Here is a 25,675-nt window from a genome sequence, read left to right as displayed (position 1 = left end):
GTCCTTAATCCATACTAAGTTAATTTCCTCTACTTAAGGATCAACAATAACCAAGTCCTTTAAGGACAGTTTTCTGCATTTCCAGAGCTGGCATCATTTTAGTCTTTATTATTTCAATGGTAGAAGAATTAAATTCAGTGACAGGCAGTTCCCTGTCCCAGAGGTCAGTTCACTTCAGCATCTATATCCTTGGGCTTTCAGCCCAGTCCTGAGGACAGAGGAGCATTTAGAGGTTGGGGGTCGGGGGGCACTCCCAGCTTGACTCAGGTGTTGCAGACTAAATCTCAAGATGATGATTTACATGCCATTCTTCCCAGTTTTGGGCACAGTGACTAGTGTAGATTTCATCTGGTCAGCGCAGAAGTATTATGTCATATTTGTCCTAGAAAAAAATATTAAAACAAATCCACTGGTCCCCAAACGTTTTTGCATGTGGTGCTATACTGATAGCATCGTTGTTTAACATCGTCGTTTATACTGATGGCATTGTCGTTTAACAAAAGATTTTACAGAATGCCAGTAAAACTGATCAAAGTGTAGCTATCTCGTTGAAGCAGAGGAATGAGGCCTGGAAGGATCAGCATTTGGCCTCCTTTTCTGTTTTGAAGCACTTCCAAGAACTCCTAAGATTCTGAAGAAAACAATTTGATAAATACTAATTTAATCTTCTTTTTATGTATAAGAGGAAATCAGATTTAAACATTTGCCCGAAGTCACTGAACTGATTGAGACACAACCTGGCCTAGAATTCCTTAAATGCCTTGGTTGGTTATTAATTAGTGCTTGAGAAGATGCAGTTGTTTACAAAATATGAATAGTGAAGTTTAGTATGTTCCTTCCTACCCCTAAATCTCTTCCCACCTCTTGTGTATTTAGTTTCAGGATTAGGGAAAGAATTCAGAAGCCTATTTGTCTAAAAGATCCTGTCTAGAAGGCCTGGGTGAGACCACTTCCAAGCCAGAAGATTCAGAGATCATATTGGCAGATGTAGGGGCAATAGCCATGGCAAGAGGGAAACTGTTAACAGAGAGGGATAGTGGGAAGCCTCCAAAGACTGGTTACTCCAAAATTTGCCTTGGTTTGGCCATGTGGATGATCTTTTTTTTTTTTTTTTAAACGTTTATTTATTATTGGGAAACAGAGAGAGACAGCATGGGCATGGGAGGGGCAGAGAGAGAGGGAGACACAGAATCCAATGCAGGCTCCAGGCTCTGAGCTGTCAGCAAGAGCCCAGTGCAGGGCTCAAACTCATAAACCGCGAGATCATGACCTGAGCCAAAGTCAGATGCTTAACCGACTGAGCCCCCAGGCACCCCTAATGTGGATGATCTTTGTAGATATTCTCTGCCTGTGTCATGCTTGCCAGAGTTGAAAATAAATATGAACTTTTTTCTTTCTCCTCAACAGCTCTCAAAGAAAGTAAACAACATAGAGACAGGCTGGGCCTTGGGGGCCACCTTTCACCTGCTGCAGTCTCTGGGCATCTCCCACTGAGGCGAGGCCCTTCTTCCGAGGATTGCATTCGCCAACAACCTTTTTAAAGGTAGAAGGAGAGAGGACTAAGTCATGTTCTGAGCTAGTCTGAGGATAGCCTGGACTGAAGCCTAGCAACTCGAGTCATCAGGAGTAAGGAGCTTTTGAAGACAAGTCTTGCCCTTGAGTCTGGAGATTTGGGTTTAATTAATTTTATGTATCTAATGTGAACTCTTGACCTTACCACTCTGCTTGCACAGCTGGCACCAGAGTCTAAATCTTTGAGAGTCTTTGTGTGTCACAGCCAAAAGGAATAGCTTTGAAGCTTAACCTTGGCGAGCCCAGGGACAGGTCCCTGGGAACCAAAGAAAAAAATCACATTTCAGCCCTTTGAGTGCCTCATTCCTTTGAACATACTAATTTTCCTTACACACTAAACTAAGCCCACTGATTGCAATTTCATGACCTATTAACACCAGTATTTTTTTCTCCTCCCTACACATTGCCATGTCCCACCCTCTTTCTGCTCTCCTCTCCTAAAAAACAAAAATCAAAAAACAAACCTGTTTTATGTTTTTCATGTGTAACTCAAAGGGAGAAAAAAGGTAACATATCTGAAATTGTGTGATCCTGCTTTGTGCCAGTTCCCATTAGCCAACTGAGAGCCATCCTAAATCTTGGCAGGAGAGAGAGCAAGTTCTCACTGTGCAGACCCCAGCCTAAAAAAGTAAGCCATTTGGTCTCTAGGGACAAGGTTTGGGAGAGTGTAGCTCCCTTGAATAGACCTTCTTTTAATCGACTTTAATCAGGCAACCCTGGGATTAATTAACATATCCAACTTTATAGGAATGCGTGTATATTCAGTGCCAGTTCCTCCTCCCAGGCAAATGTGTTTATAGTTAATTTCTCATCCTAAATGAGTGTTCTTTGTATTTCTAAGAAATTCATCTACCCCAGCTTTTGGTCTGTGCTGAGATGCCTGTGGCTGTGCTATTCAGCGGTCTAGATTTGGGTCACAGCTCCTTGTAGTTTGCTCTTTTATACTTTCCGTTTATAGTAGTATCTCTTCCTGCCCTGACTCTGATCATTTAGCTAACTTCCTCTAAATTATTTGCCTAGTTCCAGGGTTTCTGGTGTCTTTCTTGATGGTACCTAACATTTGATTTGATTGTTCATTTTGTCCCACATCAGTCCAGTGGATTCCCTTTTTGTTTGAGTGTTGTGAGCTCTTTTGATTTTGTGAATTATTTTCCCTAAAATTCAAATTCATTATCTTTTATTTATGTGTGTGGGGGTTGTTTTTTGGTTTTTTACAGGATCATCATCAGCTGCTTGTCTACCCACTGAGTTGCTCTTAGGACTTCAAAGATCTTTGTATAGTGTGGCTCCTTTACCTTAGCTCTTTGCCTCCAGCTTCTTTACAACAAAGTTTGTGTGTTGCCAGACTTATAGCTGTCACAGTAGACTCTTTTAGCTCTTTCGAAAAAGGTGTTAAATATACCTGGCCCTTACACTAGTTCCTGGGGAAACTTATTTCTTAGTCATTCCATTGAGTCAATAAATATTTAACATCTGAAATGTGCAAGTAGGCAAATTTCTATATCCTCATACCCCAAATTTTAGTTGTTTTTTAATTAACTGTGTAGTTTAAGATTCTTCTTTTATTATACTGAGGTCACCTTTATACCTACTGTCTTCCTCAAAAGATGCTACATAATTAAATAATAGAATCTTTAGAAAGTTGAAAACTGCCGAAGATAAAACCCAGTCTTCAGCCCATTGCAAAATTCCCTGAACATTTCTAATTGGTTATCATTCATCTTCTGTTTAGGCATGTGTTTGGACAGCTTATCCCATTTTTGGACTGTACTAATGTTAAAATCCGTTTTATATTGGGCTGAAATTACCTATCTTCTCAGTGGTCTTAGTTCTGCTCTAATCCCTCCTTCTGCAGCTTTTCAATCTTTTGAGAAAACTCCCAAGTCCTTTATGGTCTCTTCTTTAGCATACCGAATGGCTTCTAGACCCATCTTTCCCCCAAAAAAGTAGGGTGCTGGAACCAGTCATCATACACCAAATGTTGTCCCGTGTGATTAAGGAGAGATACTGTTTCCTCTAGAAGAAACCAAGTTGTTTCCCCAAGAGGTAAACTGTTCACCAGACTCATCCAGCTCAGTGGGTCTGGAGACGTAAGATTCCATAATCTTTAGCACCACAGTTTGTCTGTGAAGCTTATAAATAGGAGCCAAGTATTGTTCAGCCATCTCCTTTGGTCATCCCAAATGCCTTCAGAAATCTTGGTAGATGCAGTAGTATTCCAGAAGTGTATTTACATGTATTCTGATTCCCTTAATGAGAACATCTGGAGAGTTAATTTATCCATTTTAGGAGCAATTTGGAATGAGAATTTTTATTTCTTAGAAAAAAACTTTCTATAATGTCCTTTCTGCCCCTTAGTGTACCTTTTGGGCCTCTTATTGAGGCGTCATATAGAATCTAATCTTGCTGGTTACGTTTCCTTTCTTTCTCTAAATGTGTTTGTAAGACTTCAAACATTAAGGACATGGCCTGGCACATAATGAATATTGTTTGTTACATCATCATCATATGAAGAACATCTTCTGTGGGTTGTGGAGGTTTGCAAGATGTGCCTTAAAATTCTTCCTGTCCTGCCTGATTTGGTTTGTGTATGCTTGGAGTCCATGTTCTCCTTACCTGGGCTGCCTTTCCATTTTTTGTGAAAGATGAAAGATTTTTCCCTATGGTGACCTTTCTGGACTCTACCAGTGCTCACACAGCTTTTCACAGTAACTGCTCTATTCCATTCTGGGCGTATTTTTCCTGAGATTCCAGGAAGGTTCATGACTGTCACTTTCTTTAGTATCTACAAATTTTCTGCATTTGCCTGAAAAGCCCCTCTTGTGGTAACAAATTTCTCATTTCTTCAAAAATTATTCCCAAGAATAGTTTAGTTTGGTTCAAAAGCAGACAGCTTCTCATTTCATCTTCAAATCAGACTTTTTGTAAAAAAAAATCTTTATTTTTTACAGTGTACAAATACAGTGAATGCACGAATCTCCTTAAAAGGTTTCTCTGAGACCATGAAGTGAGCTTTTTGAAAACCCAGAGCAAGACACCCCTTTCCCCACAAGTCAGCCACTAATCTGCAACCAAACATGTTATGTGATTCTGCTGCTAATCGAATTTCGCCTTTACCCTAGTTCCTGAGGTCTTCAAACCTGTGCAATTAAATTATTTATTGTTTTATTACCAGACAATGGTGTCCCAGAGAGGAACCATAAATAAAATTGAATTCTGGTGCTGTGATAAGAAAGTAATAACTAACATTAATAAGATTTTTTTTTCCAGAAAGTCCAGTGTGCACCTTTAACAAAAGTTAAAGCAATTTATGTTTAATTTGCATTGTTAGGGATTTTAAAACAGCAGTTCTAACAAAAATGCATGAATTGGGTATTTTTAATTTTTATCTTCATCAGAAAGCAATTGTGTAAATTTATGATCAGCATTAAAGAGAATTATGTAAATCTTTATTATATAAGTTTTCTGGTGTACAGCTTTATACTTCATCTGTATATACTATCAAGTGATCACCACCACAAATCTAGTCATTGTACAGTTGACCACCTCCTTCTCTGGTAACCACCAGTCTATTCTCTGTAATGTTTTTATTTTGTTTGCCTTTTTGTTTTTTGAAATTCCACATATAAGTGAAACTGATTTTTCTCCAGAATATGTGTTCTTGGCTCCTTTGTGGTAAAATAGTTGCCCCAATATGTGTGCCCTTATTTCTGGGTTCTCAGTTCTGTTCCAGTTGATCTCTGTGTCTGTTTTTGTACCCATACCATACTGCTTTGATCATGACAGCTTTGTAGTTTGAAATAGTTTGAAATCAGGGAGCTTGATACCTCCAGCTTTGTTCTTCTTTCTCAAGATTGCTTTGGCTATTCGGGATCTTTTGTAGTTCCATACAAATTTTAGAATTATTTGTTCTAATTCTGTGAAGTATGCCATTGGAATTTTAAGAGGAATTATATTGAATCTGTAGATTCCTTTGGGTAGTATGGGCATTTTTAATAATATTAATTCTTCAAATCCATAAGCACAGAACAGCTTTCCCTTTGTGTGTTCAGTTTCTTCCATCAGTGTCTAGTAAGTGTCTAGGTCTTTCACCTCTTTGATTGTTTATTCATAAGTATTTTATTCTTTTTGATGTAATTGTGAATCGCACATGGAATTGTTTTTTTAACTTCTTCTGATGCTTTATTCTTAATGTGTAGAAATGCCACAGATTTCTGTGCATTGATTTTATATCCTGCAACTTTACTGATTTTTTTAGTTCTAGCTGTTTTCTGATGAGGTCTTTAGGGTTTTCTATGTATAGTATCATGTCATCTGCAAATAGTTTTACTTCTTCCTTTCTGATTTGGCTGCCTTTTCTTTTGCCTAATTGCTGTGGCTAGGACTTCAAGTACTATATATTGAATAAAAGAGGGGAGAATGGGCATTCTTGTCATGTTCCTGCTCTTAGCTGAAAGTCTGTCTTCCAGCTTTGCACTGAGTATGATGTTTGCTATACTTTTGTCATATATGGCCTTTATTAAGTTCCATTCCCTACTGTACCTACTTTATTGAGAATTTTGTTTTTCAATGTTTATTTTTGAGAGAGCGCAAGCAGGAGAGGGGCAGAGAGAGAGGGAGACACAGAATCCAATGCAGGCTCCAGGATCTGAGCTGTCAGTGCAGAGCCCAATGCAGGGCTCAAACTCATAGGCCATGAGATCATGACCTGTGAGATCATTACCTGAGCTGCAGTTGGATACTTAACTGACTGAGCCACCTGGGTGTCCCTTTGTTGAGAATTTTTAACATAAATGGGTATTGAATTTGTCACACGGTTTTTCTGCATCTATTGAGATGATCAAATGACTTGCATTCCTGGAATAAATCCCACTTGATTGAGGTGTATGGTCCTTTTTAATGTATCATTAGATTAGAATTGCTAGTATTTTGTTTAGAACTTTTATTTCCGTGTTCCTCAAGGATATTGGCCTATAATTTTCTTTTTTTGTGTTTTTGCCTCGTTTTGGGAGTAATGTCTGGCCTTGTAAAGTATGTTTGGAAGCTATTCCTCCTCTTTTGGAAGAGTTTGAGAAAGATAGGTAGTAAATCTTCCTTGAAAGTTTGGTAAAACTTGCCAGTGAAGCGGATTCTGGACTTTGCTTATTGGGAGGTTTTTTATTTACTGTTTCAAGCTCCTTATTAGTCATCAGTCTATTCATATTTTGCTCATGATTCTGTTTTGGAAGATTGTACGTTTCTAGGAATTTATTCACTTCTTCCAAGTTGTCCAGCTTGTTGGCATTTAATTGTTCACAGGAGTCTTAGGACCCTTTGTATTTCTGTATGTCAGTTGTAACTATTCTTTGATTTCTTATTGAGACTGTCTTTTTTTCTTGGTTAGTCTGCTTAGGGTTTGTAGATTTTATCTTTTCAAAGAACCCAACTCTTGGGGTGCCTGGGTGGCTTAGTCTGTTAAGCATCTGACTCGATCTCAGCTCAGGTCTTGATCTCAGGGTCATGAGTTCAAGACCATGTTGGGCTGTGCACTGGGTGTGAAGCCCACTTAAAAAAAAAAAACCAGTTTAGTTTCATTGATCTTTTTTTAAAATATCTTTTTCTACTCTGATCTACCTTCTAATTTGGGGCTTTGTTCTTTTTCTAGAAAGTTCCTTTAGGTATAAAGTAATGTCAGTCTGAGATTTTGTGGGTTTCTTTGAGTAGACCTGTATTACTGTGAACTTACTTCTTAGAACTGCCTTTGCTACATCCCTTATCTTTTGGTATGTCATATTTGTTTTCATTTCTCTGTAGGTATTCAGTTCTCCTTTGATCTTTCATTACTAATTGGTTGTTTAATAGCACATTATTTAATCTCCTTTTTGTGGTTTTTCCTGTTTTCTTGTTATAGTTTCATTACCATTGTGGTCAGAAAAGATGCTTGATAGGATTTCAGTTTTCTTTGACTTAATGAGACTTGGGTTTTTTGGCCTATCGTGATTTATTCTGGAGAATGTTCTATGTACACTTGAAAAGAATGTGTATTCTGCTTTAAAAATTTTTTTAATGTTCATTTTTGAGAGCGAGCGAGCGAGTAGGGAAGAGACAAGAGAAAGGGAGACAGAATCTGAAGGAGGCTCCAGGCTCTGAGCCGTAAGCAGAGCCCAACACAGGGCTCGAAATTGCAAACTGTGAGATCATGACCTGAGCCCAAGTCAGATGCTTAATCAACTGAGCCACCCAGGTGTCTCTGTATTCTGCTTTTAGATGGAATGTCGTAAATATGTCTATAAAGTCTGTGTGGTCTAATGTGTTAAGCCCAATGTTTTTGTTTTTTGTTTTTGTTTTGTTTTTGGATGATCTATCCATTGGTGAGAGTAGGATATTAAAATTTCCTACTGGGGTCCCTGAGTGGTTCAGTCAGTTATGCATCTGACTCTTGATTTCGGCTCAGGTCGTGGTTTGTGAGTTTGATCTCCAGGTCAGGCTCTGTGCTGACAACGCAGAACCTGCTTGAATTCTCTCTCCCGCTCTCTCTCAAAATAAATAGCTTGCTTAAGAAAAATTTCTCCTACAGGTGCTTTCAGTATCTCCATTTAGGTATGTTAGTAGTTGCTTTACATATTTTGGTGTTCCTACATTGTGTGCACATTTATTACAGCCTTTGTTTTAAAGCGATTTTGTCTGATAGAATAGCTTGTCTGGTTTTCTTTTCATTTCCATGGAATATCTTTTTCTATCCCTTCCAATTTCAGTCTGGGTTGTGTCCTTCTGAAGTCTCTCTTGTAGGCAGTATGTAGATGTGTGGTTTTTTTAATCCATGCAGTCACTCTGTCATTTGATTGGCAAATTGAGTCCATTTTCATTTACAGTAATTATTGGTAAGGTACACACTTACTGCCATTTTGTTCATTGTTTTCTGGCTATTTCTGTAGTTCTCAGTTCTTTCTTCCCTTGTGGTTTGATGGCTTTCTAGTGTCTGTTTAAATTCCTTTCTCTTGTGTATTTACTGTGTTTTTCCCTTGTGGTTACCATGAGGTTCACATAAAATATGCTATGTAAATTCACAGTCTGTTTCAAGTTGACAGAAAATAAGATTTCTAAAATTAACAGGCAAAAATGGATGAGACAGCCCCTTAGCAATTTTAGTAATAGTCTTTTGAACCAAATCATAATAGTCTTCCTTTGGGGGTTTTTTTCTTGGCTTGACTGATATGTCCTCCTCACACCGAATTTATCATTCATTCATTATTTGGGCTCACTAGGCCCATTAAGCAGAGGAGAAAAAGAGACTAGAGAATTCTTATGTAAAGAAATTTATTACATCTTGAAAATATGTGATGGTCTTGGGAAAAGATACTCATTTTTCATCAATGTAATCTCCATGAGAGGAGCACTCACTTGCTTGCAAAGGCCATAATCTGTTCCTGGGGAAAAATGAAACAGATACTGTCAGGTATGGGGGCAAGGGAAGAAAATAGTCTAAAATATCCAAAGTAATTAAAGCATAATCTTAGCCAAAGTCCCAGACAGATACTCCTCCCAAGAGTCCCTCCAAAGTTGGAAGTTTCTCAGGAAAGCAGCTGGCCAAGCAGAAAAAGGAGTTTAAAGCATCTTTAAAAGTTCCCATTCACTAGTTTTCCTCATGAGAAGTTACTGCTTACATGTGGGCTCTAGCACCAAGCCCAGCAAGGACTTTTTTTGCTCATAACAATGGGGAAGGTATTCAAAAAAAGTTTCAAAGAAATTAAGAATCATTAGCAAAGTCATCCTCAATGAGCAGGACTCTTGGAGAGCCATGAGTGACCTTACTTTGAGTGGAGATACTGCATTTGTGGCCTGCAAGCCCCACGTCCGGAGCAGCACAAGCGGAGTGGCACTGGTGGAATAGAGCCTTTTTAGAAGGTCAGTAGCAGCCAGAAGAGCAGTGTTGTGACGCTGTCTATCTGTTTCATAACGTGTGAGATGGCTCATAGAGCCTGGGAGGAAAGGGGAAAGGTGTAAATTCCTAAATCAATAGTGAAGTTCTTTCCGAGTAAACCAGACCTACTGAAGTCTACCACAGCTGGCTACTAAGGGGCATTTTGGGGTCCTGACCTTTCCTAACTACATGATCTCTGGATGCTTCTCTGCGGTACCTGAATCCTTACCTAAGTCCTTCCCATTGAAGGCTGCAGCACTGAGGTGATGGACCAAGCTGGAGATATCCCCAAAGCCCATGTTGACACCTTGTCCTGCAAGTGGATGGACTCTGTGGGCTGCATCCCTACAAAGAAAGTATAGAGTTCAGGTGTGGCCTCGGCAGCAAAGAGTGTGAAGAGGGCAGCCCTGCTCTGCTGTCAGCTTACCCAATGAGTGCCAGCCGCGGCCGGACGTACTCAGCAGCATGTCCCAACCCAAGTGGAAACAACACGCGGCTTTTGGCATCCACTCTGGCCACACTCGGGGGCAGCTGGCGAGCTGAGACCTTCGTGGGCTTCAGAAAGGCCACAGCATACTGCAGCACAGTGCCAGCCGAGTCGATGAAGTCTGTGTGGTTAGCATCACTCCACTGAGTGTCAGCCATAAACAAACCGTGAAAACCCATCAGTGATTAACAGGGAATTAAATCAGCAAGGAAACCCATTTTATAACTAAAGCCAAGAGTTAATAGTACCTACTATGCCCAAACTAATCTAGACTGCAGGTGACAAGCCCCCTTAAATACAAAACACTGCTTCCCCCAGGTTTTAGGCTCAAGCCGAATTGCTCATGAGCTGCTCCTCTCTATCTCTGAACTTCACCTTAACCCTCAAAAACCACACACTAGCTACAGTGTAGCTCATTCTACAACATCCTCTTGCTCCTGGCATTCCCAATTCTGCTTAGAATGTCCTCCTAGTTCACCAGGATAACTGTCAGAGCATCCAGCTGTCACCGCTTTTTGTGAATCTCCCTCCAAACCCTCCTGTGTGCTCCAACACCCTATGACTACTTTTACCACTGTTCCAAAATTGTCACTTAAGCATCTTTCTCCCTCATGTGACTCTGAGCTTGCTAAAAGCAGGGACTGTGGCTCATTTGTCTATTTCCAGACTTCTTTTTTTTTTTTTTTTTTTTTTAAATTTTTTTTTTTTTAATGTTTTATTTATTTCTAGGAGAGAGAGAGACAGCGTGAGCAGGGGAGGGTCAGAGAGAGAGGGAGTCACAGACTCTGAAACAGTCTCCAGGCTCTGAGCTGGCAGTCAGCACAGAGCCCGACGCGGGGCTTGAACCCCCGAACCGCGAGATCATGACCCAAGCGAAAGTCGGACACTTAACCGACTAAGCCACCCGGGCGCCCCCTATTTCCAGACTTCTACATAGAAGGCACATAAAATTGTTGACAAATGAATGCACTGCAAAAGCCTGGGCTAGGAATACATGCTAAATGACCAGAGGAGGGTAGAGTTCATCATTTACTTCGGAAGCTACTTTAGAATGCTCCATCCCAACGTACCTGGTGGGGACTCGGTTGAGTGTCCGACTTAGGCTCAGGTTAGGATCACACAGTTTGTGGGTTTGAGCCCCGCATCAGGCTCTGTGCTGACAGCTCAGAGCCTGGAGCCTGTTTCAGATTCTGTGTATCTCTCTCTCTGACCCTCCCCTGCTCACGGTGTCTCTCTCTCTCTCTCTCTCTCAGAAATAAATAACACATTAAAGATTAAAAAAAAATGTTCCATCCCTTTTGTTGCTACTCCAGAGCAGTGAAGCCTAAGTTCTTCAGTGTTAAACTACTGTGAAGTCACTAGTGAGGTGGTAGAGTTTGGTGGTTAAAACCACAGGACCAGTCTGATTTCTGAACCCTGCTTTACCACTAGCTCTGTAACCTTGGGCAAGTAACCTAGCTGTAAATAAGCATGATAACAGTATCTACCTCAGTGGTTCACTGCATTAAATATATGCAGGGAAAATTCTTCACCTGTACATGGCACACAGTAAGCATTCAATAAATGTTTCTGATTACTTTTAATAATTTTAGATAAATGTGTTTAAGCTCCAAAATTACTGGTGCCAATATATTTAAAAAATTTTTTTAATGTTTATTTTTGAGAGAGACGGAGCATGAGTCGGGGAGGGCCTAAGGGAGGGGAGAACAGAATCTGAAGCAGGCTCTGAGCTGTCAGCAGAGCCCGACGTGGGGCTCAAACCCACAAACTGCACAATCATGACCTGAGCCAAAATCAGATGCTTAATCGACTGAGCCACCCAGGTGCCCCACTGGTGCCAATATCATTAAAAGTTTTATCTGTCTACTCCAGAATAATTATTACCATTTGTTGAGCACTTAAAATGTATTAGGTATGTTCTAAGCACTTTATATAAATTCTCTCATTTTTTAAGTCTTTAGACTTTTAGGTTGCCTGAGTGGCCCAGTTGAACATCTGGCTCTTTATTTCGGCTCAGGTCATGACCTCACGGTTTGTAAGATCGAGCCCTGCATTGGGCTCCTCTCTCTCTGCCCCTCTCCTACTCCCACACACACACTCAAAAATAAACTAAAACAGTCTTTAGACTATTTATTATTATTAAACCTTTGAGAGGCTGGTGATACTACTTCCCTTTTCTAGGAGATTAACAGAACCATAACTATATTGAATCATGCCTGTCTACAAAACTTTTTTTTTTAGTGTCTACTTGTTTTGAAAGAGCATGTGTGAGAAAAAGCACATGTGAGTGGGAGAGGGGCAGACAAAGGGAGAGGAAGAATCCCAAGCAGGCTCCACACTGTCAGCTCAGAGCCCCATGTGGGGCTCGAAACCATGGAACTTTTGAGACCTTGACCTGAGCTGAAATGGAGTCAAGACTCTTAACCGACTGAGCCACCCAGGTGCCTCTACAAAACTTACCCTTAAGCTCCCTCGTGAAATGTGCTCAACTCCTCTCCACTTCTAATGAATCAGGCTTCAAACATTCACAGCTATTCAAAACTAGCCAAATAGTACAGCTTCAAAAAAAAGGCCAATGCTAACTATTGCCCAGGCAGCTGTTTCAGTCAGCATAATATATTAGAGGCCCACAACCCACACAAAAGGACAGAAATTACTAATTCCCATTGTTTTTCATTTCCCTGAATGCCCTCCTCTCCACATAACCCACTTACAAAGGGGCAGCTGGTTGGCTATTCCTTTTCCTTCATCAAAACCATCTTTCTATATCTACCCTGCAACACATCATCAGCTGGACAAATTCATACTCACAAAGGCAGAGTTAATGGCATCCACGAACTTTTCTTCATCCATGCTCACCAGCTCTGCTGCATGTTCATGGGATGTGGACCAAACCAAGGAACTCAAGGTGTCTGAGAGCTGTGTCAAAAGAACACCAATACTAAGGCCTAAAACTTTTTTTTTTTATATAATTTATTGTCAAATTGGTTTCCATACAACACCCAGTGCTCATCCTAAGGGCTAAAACTTCTGTTCTTGGGAGCTCTCAAGCATAAAGGAAATAAAGTTACCTAGAAAGCAGAAAAAGGTTGAGAGAAAGTGAAGCCCTAAAAGAGGAATGCTGGACATATTTAAGCAGAGTAGCCAGATGGACTTCTTACCGGGAGCAAAGCAATGGGCCCAGATGGAAGAAATCTCTGCCAAGCTACATTGTTTTCTGTGGCCTACAATTTAGAGAAAAGAAGAGTTCATGTGAGAGGTACTTAGTACCCTTAAACACGAACAGGGTCCCCAGATGGTGGGCTCAGGACCCTACCTCCGATAAATGCAGAGTAGCTACAACAGCAGACTGATCATAGTTCCAGCTGACATTTTGAATCCCAGCAGCCCGCCGCACTGCTGAGTTGTGACCGTCTGCACCAATCTGCATGGAAATAAGAGCCTGTTAAGTCTTACAACTTCTTAATACATGAAACTATTCCAGAGGCTTGTCTCGGTCTCAAGTTTTTTCTAGTTCCAACTGTTTTCAAGCCTATCTGTGTCAGACAACTTGTTACCATGCCTGCCTCACTCACAGCCCGCAGGGGGCGGGGAGGGGGGGGGAGGGAGGTTAGCCTTACACAGGTGACCCCAGTCTCAGCTAATGGACCAAAGCTGGACATGTGCTCTGTGAGGTACTAGCCAGAGGTTAATTTGGCCAAATTCTCTTGACACCTGAACTAGAAATCAATAAGGCAGGCAGTGGAGCCGAACACTCCTGGTGTAAGGTTAGGAATGGATGTCAAGTAAAAGAGGAAGCCGACGAGCAGAGAGGGGGGAAAAAAAGGGAAATACAAGGAGATGGAGTGACTACTGGACTCCTGTGAAGGGAAAAAAGAACCTTAGTTTCCGGTTCTTGTCCCTGTGAGACCAAGTTTCTTTTATTTCCAGACTTAAGATGGTCTAGGAGATTGCTTCCTATATAGGATTTACAACGACACCAACTTAATTTGAGTTGGCCTAATTATAAGTGGGTACTGGTCCTTATAACCAAAAGCTTTGCCAAAAATTAACTTCAACTATAGCTTAGATCTAAAACTAAAGGCCCTAGAGGCTAGAATAAGCTATGGATATGCAAGACCCCTGGCAAAATAAGAATTTTCAACTACCAACAATTTAGTCTGGAGGGTGCTGCCATCACCTAGGGTAACATGAACCCAAGGGCTGGAGTCTGCCATGGAAAATGGAGAAGGCCAGGTATAGCCGACTGCTTTGCTCCTGTAGAGAACGGTCACACGGTCTAGGAGGTCAGAAGAGAGAAAACAAAACATGAGAAAGGCAATCCACACCAGCTGAGGAAAAAGCCCTAACCAGATCTAAAGCAAGCTTTTAAGACAGCTGTCTCTTATCATTTACCCCTAAGCAAGAAAAGTAAGATCTAACAAATAACTCCTATAATTAATGCTATTGTCTAAGAGCTGATAAATGACAGAAGCCACAGGGATGAATCAGTCAAAAAAAGAAAAAAAAAATCAGCTCTCACTGAGTTACCAGCCTGCACCAGGGATTTTCTTCTCATCTCCACACTCACTGCTCTTCTAGTTTCCCTCTGTGCCTAAGTGAATCCACATGTGCTTTCAGAATAAACAAATGGGAATCCCATGGGCCCACTTAAGTTCTAGATTTCATAAGATTTTTCTTGCCATTGGACATCGTTTTACTTTTCTGATCATAAAAATGATATGCCTACTGGAAAAGTCTAAACAACAAAATTTAAAGGGGGCAGGGAATCACCCTTAATCATATCGTTCAGAGGCAACTACAGTTAAAGTTTTGCCATCCAGCTTTCCAGGTAATTTCCTATGCATATAGACACAAGTGCACACATAGGATAGGAAACATACTTTTTCCACCGATATATTATGGAACAAGTTTCTAAGTGACTAATATTAGGTCTAAATGATCTTTAAAAGTTGCACATAAGTGGGGTGCCTGGCTGGCTCAGTCGCTAAAGTATAAGACTCGAGCTCAGGGTTGTGAGTCTGAGCCCCATGTTGGGTATAAAGATTACTTAAGAAAAATAAAATCTTTAGGGCGCCTGGGTGGCTCAGATAGTTAAACATCCAACTCTTGATTTCAGCTCAGGTCATGATCTTGTAGTTCATGGATTTGGGCCCCACGTCGGGCTTCACACTACTGACAGTGTGGAGCCTGCTTGGGATTCTCTCTCCCTCTCTCTGCCCCTCCCTCGCTTGCTCACTTGCTCTCTCTCTCAAAATAAATAGGCACCTTTAAAAAAGGCATCTTTAAAAAAAAAAAAAAAAAAGATAGGGCACCTGAGTGGCTCAGTTGGTTAAGCATCCAATTCTTAATTTTGGCACAGATCATGATCTCACGATTTTGTGAGTCGGAGCGCTGTATCAGACTCTGTGCTGACGGCTGACAGCACAGAGCCTGCTTGGAATTCTCTTTCTCCCTCTCTCTCTGTCCCTCCCCATCTCATGTTCACTCTCTCTCAAAATAAATAAACATAAAAGAAATGAATTAAACTTAAAAAAATAAACTTAAATAAAATCTTTAAAAAATAAAAAAGTTGCATGTAAGTTGATTACATGGATAATTATCCTAAATCAGAAAGCTAGAACTCAGATATTTGCAAATCATGTATCTGATAAATTTATATAAAAAACATTTTTATATAATACACAAAATATATAAAACTTATAACTCAACAAAAAAGACAATCCAGTTTTTTGGGTTTTTTTTTAATGTTTACTTATATTTAGAGAGAGAGTGTGTTCATAAGCGGGGCAGGGGCAGAGAGAGAGAGGAGGGAGAGAATCCCAAGCAGGCTCCAGGCGGTCAGCGCAGAGCCCGACAGTGGGGCTTGATCTCACAAACCAAGAGACCATGACCTGAGCCTAAATTGAGTCAGACGTTCAACTGACTGCATCACCCAGGCACCCCGACTACCCAGTTTTTATATGGGCAAAAAGTTTTGAATAGTCAATTCTCCAGCTGGCCAATAAGCAGAGGAAAAGACATGAAATACAATCAAAACTACAATGAGATAGCATTTCAGTCACCGTCACTAGCATGGCTATAATAAAAAATAAACGGAAAGGAAAGGAAAGGAAAGGGAAAATAAGTGTTAGTAAGGATGTGGAGATACTGGAACCCTTATATTGTTGGTGAGAAAGTGAAATGGTGTAGCCTTTTTGAAAAAGTTTAGCAGTTTCTGAAAATGTTAAACACAGTATTATTATATGACCCAGCAAGCCTCCTCCTAAGTATCTGCTCAGAAACCTATGTCCACGCAAATACTTGTACACAAGTGTTCATAGCATTATTCACAACTGCCAAAGAGTAGGAACAACCCAAATATCAACTCATGAATGAATGAACGAAATGTGGCATATCCACACGAGCATATTCCACACTAGTTGGCAATAAAAAAGAATGGAATACTAATAGGGCTGCAACATGAATGACTCTCAAAGATACGCTCAGCAAGAGAAGTAGACACCGAAGGATACATACGTCCTGTATGATTCTATCTGTATGAAATGTCCAGAATAGACAAATCCCGAGAGACAGAAAAGTAGATCTATAATGCCAACAGCTGGGGTTGGGACTGGATGTAAATGGACATAAGGTTTCCTTTTGAGGTGACGTAAATGTTCTAAAATAATACTGTGATGTGGCATAATTCTGTAAGTACACTAAAAATCACTGAACTGTACACTTAAAATGGGTGAATTTTATGATATGTAAATTATACCTGAGTAAAACTGTTTAAAAAGAACAACCCAGGGCACCTGGGTGGCTCAGCTGGTTAAATGTCTTTGACTTCAGCTCAGGTCATGATCTCACAGTTCGTAAGTTTGAGCCCTGTGTCGGGCTCAGAGCCTGAAGCCTGCTTCAGATTCTGTGTCTCCCTCTCTCTCTGTCCCTCGCCTGCTCACATACACTCTCACTCTCTCTCAAAAGTAAATAAACATTAAAAAAAAAAAAAGAAAGAAAAGAACCCTAAGATATCCATCAAAGGGTTTCTTTATGGTATATTCAGTCTCTGTAAAAGGCCCTTTTTTCCATGAAGTCCTCCAATAATTCTAAAGCAGTTCACCTTCCAGAGTAAAAGAAAGCAGTGGGTGCCTGACCTGACACAGCCTCCAGCTGCTTGGTGAGAGCACACATTATGGCATCATTCTCCACTATATAGCCCATGTCATCCAGATTATCCTTATCGAATATGATCAAGGCCTCTGAGCAGGCATCCCACACCTGGAAAACAAAGGGAAAGCTGTATTATTATCCAAGGGAAAGAAAATATTACTCCAGCCAGAAATAGTACTGCTTTCCCAAGTGACAGAAGCAGAAATATCACAATGTCAGTCCCTCTGGCAGGAGACAGAAGAAAATTCTCTTCAGAATGCTTCCCCCACTCCTTAGACTGAATGGAAACTGTCTGGTTCTTCCCACTTTCACAGAAGATATGGAGAATATGGACCTCAGTATCTTAACCCAAGACGACCAAGATATCTTGCCAAAAGTGGTAAAGAAGGCACCTGCATTCGCCGAAAGGCTCTGTATCTCATGTTGCAGATGTGGTCCCAGGCACCGAAACCTACAAAAGAAAGGATCTATATATAGGCCAGAGCAACCTTATGGGACCACGCCCTTCCTAGGCTCTCCTTGTCTCTCTAACCTATGAAGTTAAGAGGTTGTTTTCAGTATTCTCCAAAGAAATTGGGAAATACTCGCCATTTCTTCCTGTTTGATGCTAGGGGTTAAGCTACTCTGTTCCCCAGTTCAGATTATATAGCATGAAAAAAGGCCCAGCTATCCTAATCAAAAAGTCAAATCATAATAAAGTTAGGGTAAAGAGGGGCACCTGGGTGGCTCAGTCAGTTAAGCATCCAACTTCAGTTCAGGTCATGATCTCACGGTTCGGGAGTTCAAGCCCCACATCGGGCTATGCGCTGGTGGTGTGGAGCCTGCTTGGGATTCTCTCCCACTGCCCTTCTGCCACTTTCCCACTTACATTCTCTCAAAATAAATTAACTTTTAAAAAAAAGGGAGGGAGGGATAAAAAAGGAAAACAAACCCATACTGTTTTTCACCATCCTACAGAAGTTAAACTCTCTGGATAAATAGTATTTTTGGGGGTGAAACTGGCTCGCTCAGTCGGAAGGGCATTTGACTCTTGATCATGGGATTATGAGTTCAAGCCCCACACTGGGTGTAGAGATTCCTTAAAAATAATATCTTAAAAAAAAAAAAAAAAACGACTTTCATGGGCGCCTGGGTGGCTCAGTTGGTTAAGCATTTGACTTTGGCTCAGGTCATGAGCTCATGGTTCGTGCGTTCGGGCCCATGTCGGGTTCTGTGCTGACAGCTAGCTCAGAGCCTGGAGCCTGTTTCAGATTCTGTGTCCCCCTCTCTCTGACCCTCCCTTGCTTATGCTCTCTCAGAAATAAATAAAAACATTAAAAAAAATTTTTTTTAAAAGGCTTTTTATTTACTGAGCACCTACTTATGTGCCCAACACAATTCTAGTTACTGAGCACAATGTGTGAAACCAAACAAAGTTCCTGCCCTTCTGCAGCTAACATTCTGGCTGGAGAGACAGTAAATATATATATATATATATATATATATATACATAATATATTGTCAGGTAGTACTAAGTGTTATGAATAAAAATAAAGCAGTGTAAGGGGCTAAAGAGTGATGGAAGAGTCTAATTTTTGACAGGGTGGTTCTAGACAGAATGGCCTGAGATCTGGCAAAAACCTAAAGACAGTTTTCTAATGGGCTCCATGTGCACACATCCATCTACACCCCACAAGCCTTTGGCATGCAAACTCCACATCCATCTACACCCCACAAGCCTTTGGCATGCAAACTCCCTAGCTCCCTAGAGGGCTGACTCTGGGAATGAAGAGGGTGCTCCTACTAGAAGTGAATGGTCATAATTAGTTCGGAGTTTCAATTCCATCAATTCATAATGACCCAACATCACAAAGGAAGTCTACATGATAGACCCACAAGTCCCAAGGAGGTCTTCCTCAGACTAGGTACACTTTTAACAGTGTCAGGGGTCCTCATCTTCCACGGTGAACTAACTCCCTCCTCACCAGATGCTCTGGGGACTCTGCCTTATGAGATACTGGAAAGCCAAGAGAGACAAGAGACTGGTTCTATGAAACATCTACTCACTACTGAGAAGGGTTGCAGAGCCAGGGGAAATGGAGCTGACTCTGTTGCTGTAAGTTTCTGGCAATTTCTCCCATACTTTCTTTGGACCTGCTTCTAGCAACAGGATTTTCTTGTCACAAAAATGAATATCATGTCCTAAAAAAAAACAAAAACAAAAACACATTTTATATTGGGAAAATCAGAATTTCTTCCTTTACTCATCTCCCAGAGAAGCAACAGATTAATTCCTTTGCCCTGAGGACACACAGTTCTCACAAGGCACACGAAAAGGAAACACCACACAGAATCCTACGCGAGAACGCACACCACTCTTCCAGCGACCCGAATGAGCCTGCCCAGGACTTTAAGGCTTGTCTAGACAGTCCACCCTTGCCATGTGCACAGAAACAAATAATGGCAAAACTCATAATGAGCCAGTAGAATTCCCTAGAAAGGAAGAAGTAAAAGAGAAAGGCTGAAGTATTTAGAGATCAGATATTCCTAATCTTGAAACTATTTGTCACTAAAAATATACAAACCCAGCTCAACAGAAAAATGGAATATTCAACGAGCAAAATTTATTGTGGCATCAAGATTAGATCAAGAATAAAGAATTACAGTTTGTAAAAGAAAAGGAGCCCAAAATAATAAAACAATTGGGCCTCCAAATCTGGGCCTCCAACATGTATACAGGGAAGTAAAAAGGGGACTTAGGGATGCTGTCACTGGGCATGTGCAGCACAGTCCCTCCACAGTATCCCAGAGAAAGACACAGCAACAGTAAGCAGGGAGTTGCAGCAGCCAAGAAAGGAAAGGGGGGAAAATGTGTTAGGATTACCAGAGAAGAAACACTGTAGGCTGTACTGAGTAACGATGAAACCCCACACTCTTTGGACTCTCAATGAGAAGAGCGGCATTATTATGACATTCAACTGAGGAGTGAAAATCCAGGTCGCTCCAGTGGAGCAGGCAGCGAGCAGCACCTAGGGACCACCACATTCACCTGCCCCTGCGCTGCTGTTTGCAGTGGGGGGGTGGGGACAGCCACACTCCCTCCAGTGCATTTTACCCCTATGCCTTCTAGTAGCTGCTCCACCCAAATGTTCCCCTGGCCACCTCTTCCCCCTGGATCCTGCTCGCTCAAGCCTCACGTCCCCACACCACACCATGCACCTGCTCCCCTGCACAGGTCTGCTGTTCGTTCCTCTAGGGAGCTGTCATCTCATTCTTCCTTCTATTATTTACACATCTTTCTCTTTAGCTAGATTCTAAATTCCTTGGGGGCAGGAACCATTTCTTTTCTTAGGGCTAATATTCCCAAGCAGCAAATGCTGTTATCGGCTCAATCCACAAAATATACAATGCACATTTTTGTTAAATGAGACACAAGGAAACTAACAGAAAAAGTGTTAGATTTCCAAACACATTATAAAATACAGCCAGGTTCAATATTTTATCTTTTAACTATTTAAACGAACATTTTAGAAAACTCATTTGGAAAAAAAAAATACTAGAGAATACAATTTACAAATAAGGAAAGAGGAAAATATAGGTATTACAAGACTGAAACAAAAACTAATTTGAGTCTGAAGAAAAATCAAGGAAAACAAACTGACTTAAGGGGAAAAATGAAGAACCTATTGAAAATTTTTCACTTTTAATGCAGTTGTCTAAAATTAAGTGGATTTATGGGGCGCCTGGATGGTTCAGTCGGTTAAGTGTCCAAATTTGGCTCAGGCCATGATCTTACGGTTCGTGGGTTCGAGCCCCGCATCAGGCTCTGTGCTGACAGCCCAGACCCTGGAGCCTGCTTCAGATTCAGTGTCTCCCTCTCTCTTTGCCCCTCCCCCACTCACTCTGTTTCTCTCGGTCTCTCAAAAATAAACAAACATTAAAAAAAACGTTTTTTAAACTAAGTGGATTTTGAGGGGCACCTGGGTGGCTCAGTTGGTTAAGCGACCAACTCTTGGTTTTTGCTCAGGTTACAATCTCATGGGTTTGTTGAGTTTAAGCCCCACACGGGGCTCCGCACTGCTTGGGATTCTCTCCCTCTCCTTCTCTCTCTGCCCCTTCCCTGCTTGTGCTCGTGCTCTCTCTCAAAATGAATACGCTTTAAAAAAATTAAGTGGATGTTGAAATAAAACGGTTGATCGCCACAGAAACTAGTGACAGTATTCTCTGGAATACAAGCTGTGATAATCAAGGCAGGAAACATTAGCATGCCTGAGGTTTTTCTCAAGCTGGTACATTCCTTGACTCAACAGGAGGAAACAATCCACACCCCACCTGCCTATAAAAGGCTGAGGAGCTGCCCACGTTCCAGCTGCCAGCAGGAAAAAAGCAGAAGCTTGCTCACTGAATAAAATGCATGAAAGATTTCCAAATCTTCCAGAGCTTTGGCTTCCACGTTTTAGCACTTACTATTTTCTCTGAGCTTTTTGATGGAAATTAGCCAGTGTGTGAAATTTTTCTTTTGTAAACCTGTGTTTGGTAGTTTTGACTTAAGTTAGAGCAGTGATTCTCACAACCTTGTATTTGAGCCCCTGACCTTTCTTTTGTAGATGTAGAGAGAGAATTCTGTGTTGTGAATGTTTAAAGTCAGTCCTGACTTCACGAATTTATACTTCTGTGGAAGACATAGGAAAATAAACAATAACAATACAGAATTCTCTTGCTCTCCCTCCTTGAGGTGTTGGGAGAGGGTAAGACACAACAAAATGGGAAGGGAAAAAGTTAAATATAAATATTAACAACACTAAGGTTTTAATAGACTAGAAATTTTTTCTGGTCCATATCACACAGAATCATATGAAAAAGTTAAAAGCTAAAGTCACTTCCAGAAGATTAAGCTCTTCCCAGTGCTTCTCCCTCTCAAAAGCATGGTCTCCAGACCTCACCTCTGGAGGTATTTGTTAAAATATAAAGGCTCCTCAGCTCCTCCTGGATAAACTCAGTCAGTCACTGGAAGTGAAAGCTGGAATTCTCATTTTTAAAATATGCCCCACAGGGATACCTAGGTTGCTCAGTCCACTGAATGTCCAACTTCGGCTCAGGTCATGATCTTGCAGTTCGTGAGTTCAAGTCCTGCATCAGGCTCTCTGTCAGAGCAGAGCCGACTTTGGATCCTCTGTCTTCTCTCTCTCTTTCAAAAATAATAAAATTATGCCCCACAAACTGGTAACAATGACTATCTTCAAGGAGAACTGGGTAGCTAAAAATCAAAAATGGAAGTTTCACTTTATATCCTTTATTCTCTATGCCCTATGTCCTTTGTATTTCAAAACTCAAAATACCTTTTTGTGCCTTATTCAAAACCTCCAAACAAAACAAAACAGGGGTGCCTGGGTGGCTTAGTCGGTTAGGCGTCCGGCTTTCGCTTAGGTCATGATCTCGCGGTTTGTGGGTTCGAGCCCTGCATCGGGCTCTGTGCTGGCTGCCAGCTCAGAGCCTGCAGCCTATTTCAGAGTCTGTGTCTCCCTCTCTGACCCTCCCCTGCTCACGCTGTCTCTCTCTCTCTCTCCTAGAAATAAAAAATATTAAAAAAAAAAAAAACACCAGGTGATTCTCAAATGCACTCAAGCTTGAGAACCACTATTTTAGCCCAATTACCAATAGGTACAACCAAAATGGCTGGTAGAAAGCAAAGGTATATACCTGCCAGAAAGGTATATACCTGCTCAAAAAGGCTTTGCATCTCCTAATTACTGACTTTTAAGTGCAAGTTACTTAACCTTTCTGAATTTTACCTTCCTTATCTGCATAATCTACAATCAAGATTTGAAGACGCAACGTGGGTCAACTACACTTCAATTAAAAAGATTATGAGGGGGGGCACCTGGGTGGCTCAGTCGGTTGAGCATCTGACTTTGGCTCAGGTCATGATCTCAGGATTTGGGAGCTCAAGCCCTGCATTGGGCTCACTGCCGTCAACACAGAGCCCACTTTGGATCCTCTATCTCCCTTTCTTTCTGCCCCTTCCCTGCTCACACTCTCTCTTAAAAAAAATAGAAATTTTTAAAAAGTTGGGGCGCCAGGGTGGCTTAGTTGGTTAAGCGTCCAACTTTCACTTAGGTCATGACCTCACGGTTCGTGGGTTCGAGCCCCGCGTCGGGCTCTGTGCTGACTGCCAACTCAGAGCCTGGAGCCAATTTCAGAGTCTGTATCTCCCTCTCTCTCTGACCCTCCCCTGCTCACGCTGTCTCTCTCTCTCTCTCCTAGAAATAAATAAAAAATATTAAAAAAGAAAGAAATTTTTTAAAAGTTAATAAAAAAAGATTATGAGGGGTGCCTGGATGGCTCAGTCAGTTAAGCATCTGGCTTCATCCCAGGTCATGATCTCATGGTTTGTGAGTTCAAGCACTCCTTTGGGCTCATGCTGACAGTGTGGAGCCTGTTTGCGATTCTCTCTCTCCCTCTCTCTCAAAAATAAATAACCTTAAAAATACATACATACAGACATACATACATAAATACATACAAATAAAATGAGCAAAGATTCTGAACAGGCATTTCTCCAAAGAAGATATATAAACGACTAATAAGCGTATGAAAAGATACTCAACATCATCAGTCCCAAGGGAAGAGCAAGTCAAACCAAGAGATACCACTACACACCCACTAGGCTGACTATAGACAAATACACAATATCAAGTGCTGTCCAGGATGTACAGAAATTGGACCGCTCATGTATTGCTGCTGGGAAGGTACAGTGGTGCGTTCCTTGAAATACTGCTGGGCAGGGGCGCCTGGGTGGCTTAGTCGGTTGAGCGTCCGGCTTTCGCTTAGGTCATGATCTCGCGGTTCGTGGGTTCGAGCCCCGCATCGGGCTCTGTGCTGACTGCCAGCTCAGAGCCTGGAGCCTGTTTCAGAGTCTGTATCTCCCCCTCTCTCTGACCCTCCCCTGCTCACGCTGTCTCTCTCTCTCTCTCCTAGAAATAAAATAAAAATATTAAAAAAAAAAAAGAAAAGAAAAGAAAAAAGAAATACTGCTGGGCAGTTCTTCAAAAACAGTTACCATGTGATCCTGCAATTCCACTCCTGGAAATATATCCAAGTAACCAAAAATATGTTTACACAAAAGCTTGTACACAAAATAGCATTATTTATAATAGTCCAGAAGTGGAAACAACCAAATGCCCATCAACAAATAAATCCATAAACCAAAGGTAATAAGTACATCCACACAATGGAACATTATTCAACCATAAAGAGGCAGTACTAGTGGGGCGCCGGGCGGCTCAGTCCTTAGGCAAGTGACTCTAAATTTTTGCTCAGTTCATGATCTCCCAGTAAGTGGGACAGAGCCCCCATAGGGCTCTGCGCTGACAGCACAGAGCCTGCTTAGGATTCTCTCTCTGCCCTTGCCCTGCTCGAGCTCTCACTCGCTCTCTCAAAATAAACTTAAAAAAAAAAAAAAAAAAAGGTACTGGTACAGCTACAACCTGGATAAACCTTTATTTTTTAATGTTTTATTTATTTCTGAGACAGAGAGAGAGAGAGTGTGAGCAGCGGAGGGTCAGAGAGAGACGGAGACACAGAATCCGAAGCAGGCTCCAGGCTCTGAGCTGGCTGTCAGCACAGAGGCCGACGCAGGGGGACGAACGGTGGGATCATGACCTGAGCCGAAGTCGGACGCTTAACCGACTGAGCCACCCTGGCGCCCCTGTATAAACCTTTAAAACATTAAGCAGAATCGATGTATATGAAAATGTCAGGAAAAAACATATCTGTAGAGACAAAGTGTTCAGGAGTGGTTACCTAGGGTTGAGGAGCTTTGGGGGTAAATGGGCAGAGGCTGCCAAGTGGTTCCTGTTTCTTTGGGGGAGGGGGGCAGGTAATTAAAATGTTCTAAAACTTACTGTGGTGATGGATGCACAATCTGTTAATATACTAAAAGCCATTAAATTGTATCCTTTAAATGGGTTAACTTTATAATATGCAATTATGTCTCAAGCTATTTTAAAAAAGAAACATTACGCCTAGCCCAAAACAATGCCTGATACGTTCCAGCTGCGCCCGTTCCTAAATAACAAAGGGCAGGATTTAGAAGGACTCCTAAGCACCCTCCCACTTTTAACCCTGAAGGACCAAACGCCAGCCCCGGCGCTCCTCTGGGCAAGGGAAAGGCCACAAAATCCGCGCAGCTCAGGGCTCACACGATCCTCACAGTTCCGCCACGGTCCCACTCCTCCCCACTGCCTGCCTGGGGACGCGCTTACCCAAGGCACAGGCCATGGCGGCGCCCACCAGGCCTCCGCCCGACACCACCACATCGTACACGGTGTCTGCCTTGGCGCCCGACCACCGCCGGCAGGAAAGCAGCGGACCTCTCCCGGCAACTGCAGGCGCAGCCTTCCACCGGCGCACAGCCAGGCGGGCCGCCATGATGCTGGCCTGCAATGTACCTGGCGCCCCGCTAGGCCCGCCTTTTGCTGCACTTCCGGAGCAGAGCCCTCCAATCACTAGCTGCTTCAGTTGCAGCCTCAGAACCGGATATAGAAAGCGCAAAAAGAGTAGGCCAATCGGAAGACGATCCT

The 25,675-nt window shown here is 41.8% G+C and overlaps 2 protein-coding genes across 8 annotated transcripts in view; one reads left to right on the top strand and one right to left on the bottom strand.

Annotated features, from left to right (window-relative positions):
* The window catches only part of ENTPD5 (ectonucleoside triphosphate diphosphohydrolase 5 (inactive)), a 42,978-nt gene extending 41,234 nt beyond the window's left edge, over nucleotides 1-1,744 (top strand). For all 7 annotated transcript variants that reach the window (XM_039232305.1, XM_039232307.1, XM_039232306.1 and 4 more), the window contains one exon: nucleotides 1,408-1,744. In XM_039232305.1, coding sequence (XP_039088236.1) covers nucleotides 1,408-1,494 — 87 coding nt within the window. In that variant the 3' untranslated portion in view covers nucleotides 1,495-1,744. The remainder of the gene's footprint in view (nucleotides 1-1,407) is intronic.
* Nucleotides 1,745-8,851: 7,107 nt separating this feature from the next.
* On the bottom strand, nucleotides 8,852-25,541 carry COQ6 (coenzyme Q6, monooxygenase). The gene is made up of 12 exons (XM_039232316.1): nucleotides 25,358-25,541; nucleotides 19,161-19,295; nucleotides 17,507-17,565; nucleotides 17,099-17,222; nucleotides 14,108-14,238; nucleotides 13,276-13,383; nucleotides 13,121-13,183; nucleotides 12,771-12,878; nucleotides 9,900-10,102; nucleotides 9,702-9,817; nucleotides 9,364-9,530; nucleotides 8,852-8,978 (listed from the first exon to the last, which is right to left on the bottom strand). The coding sequence occupies exons 1-12, from the start codon at nucleotides 25,521-25,523 to the stop codon at nucleotides 8,949-8,951; spliced, it is 1,410 nt and encodes a 469-aa protein (XP_039088247.1). The 5' UTR covers nucleotides 25,524-25,541; the 3' UTR covers nucleotides 8,852-8,948.
* Nucleotides 25,542-25,675: the final 134 nt, after the last annotated feature.

The sequence above is a fragment of the Hyaena hyaena genome, unplaced genomic scaffold (assembly GCF_003009895.1).
Source record: "Hyaena hyaena isolate Hyena2069 unplaced genomic scaffold, ASM300989v1 scaffold_65, whole genome shotgun sequence".
Classification (NCBI taxonomy): Eukaryota; Metazoa; Chordata; class Mammalia; order Carnivora; family Hyaenidae; genus Hyaena; species Hyaena hyaena.
Note: the sequence above shows the minus strand (reverse complement) of the source record. Positions and strands in the feature narration are given on the sequence as shown.

Coding starts and splice junctions, on each gene's coding strand:
- COQ6 (XM_039232316.1), bottom strand. CDS start 25,523: ATGGCGGCCCGCCTGGCTGTGCGCCGGTGGAAGGCTGCGCCTGCAGTT. Junction 14,239..17,098: donor GCAGCTGGAGGCTGTGTCAG/GTCAGGCACCCA, acceptor CTGACCTCCTAG/ACCGTGTGACCGTTCTCTAC. Junction 13,384..14,107: donor CCCTCCAGACTAAATTGTTG/GTAGTTGAAAAT, acceptor ATTTCCATGCAG/ATTGGTGCAGACGGTCACAA.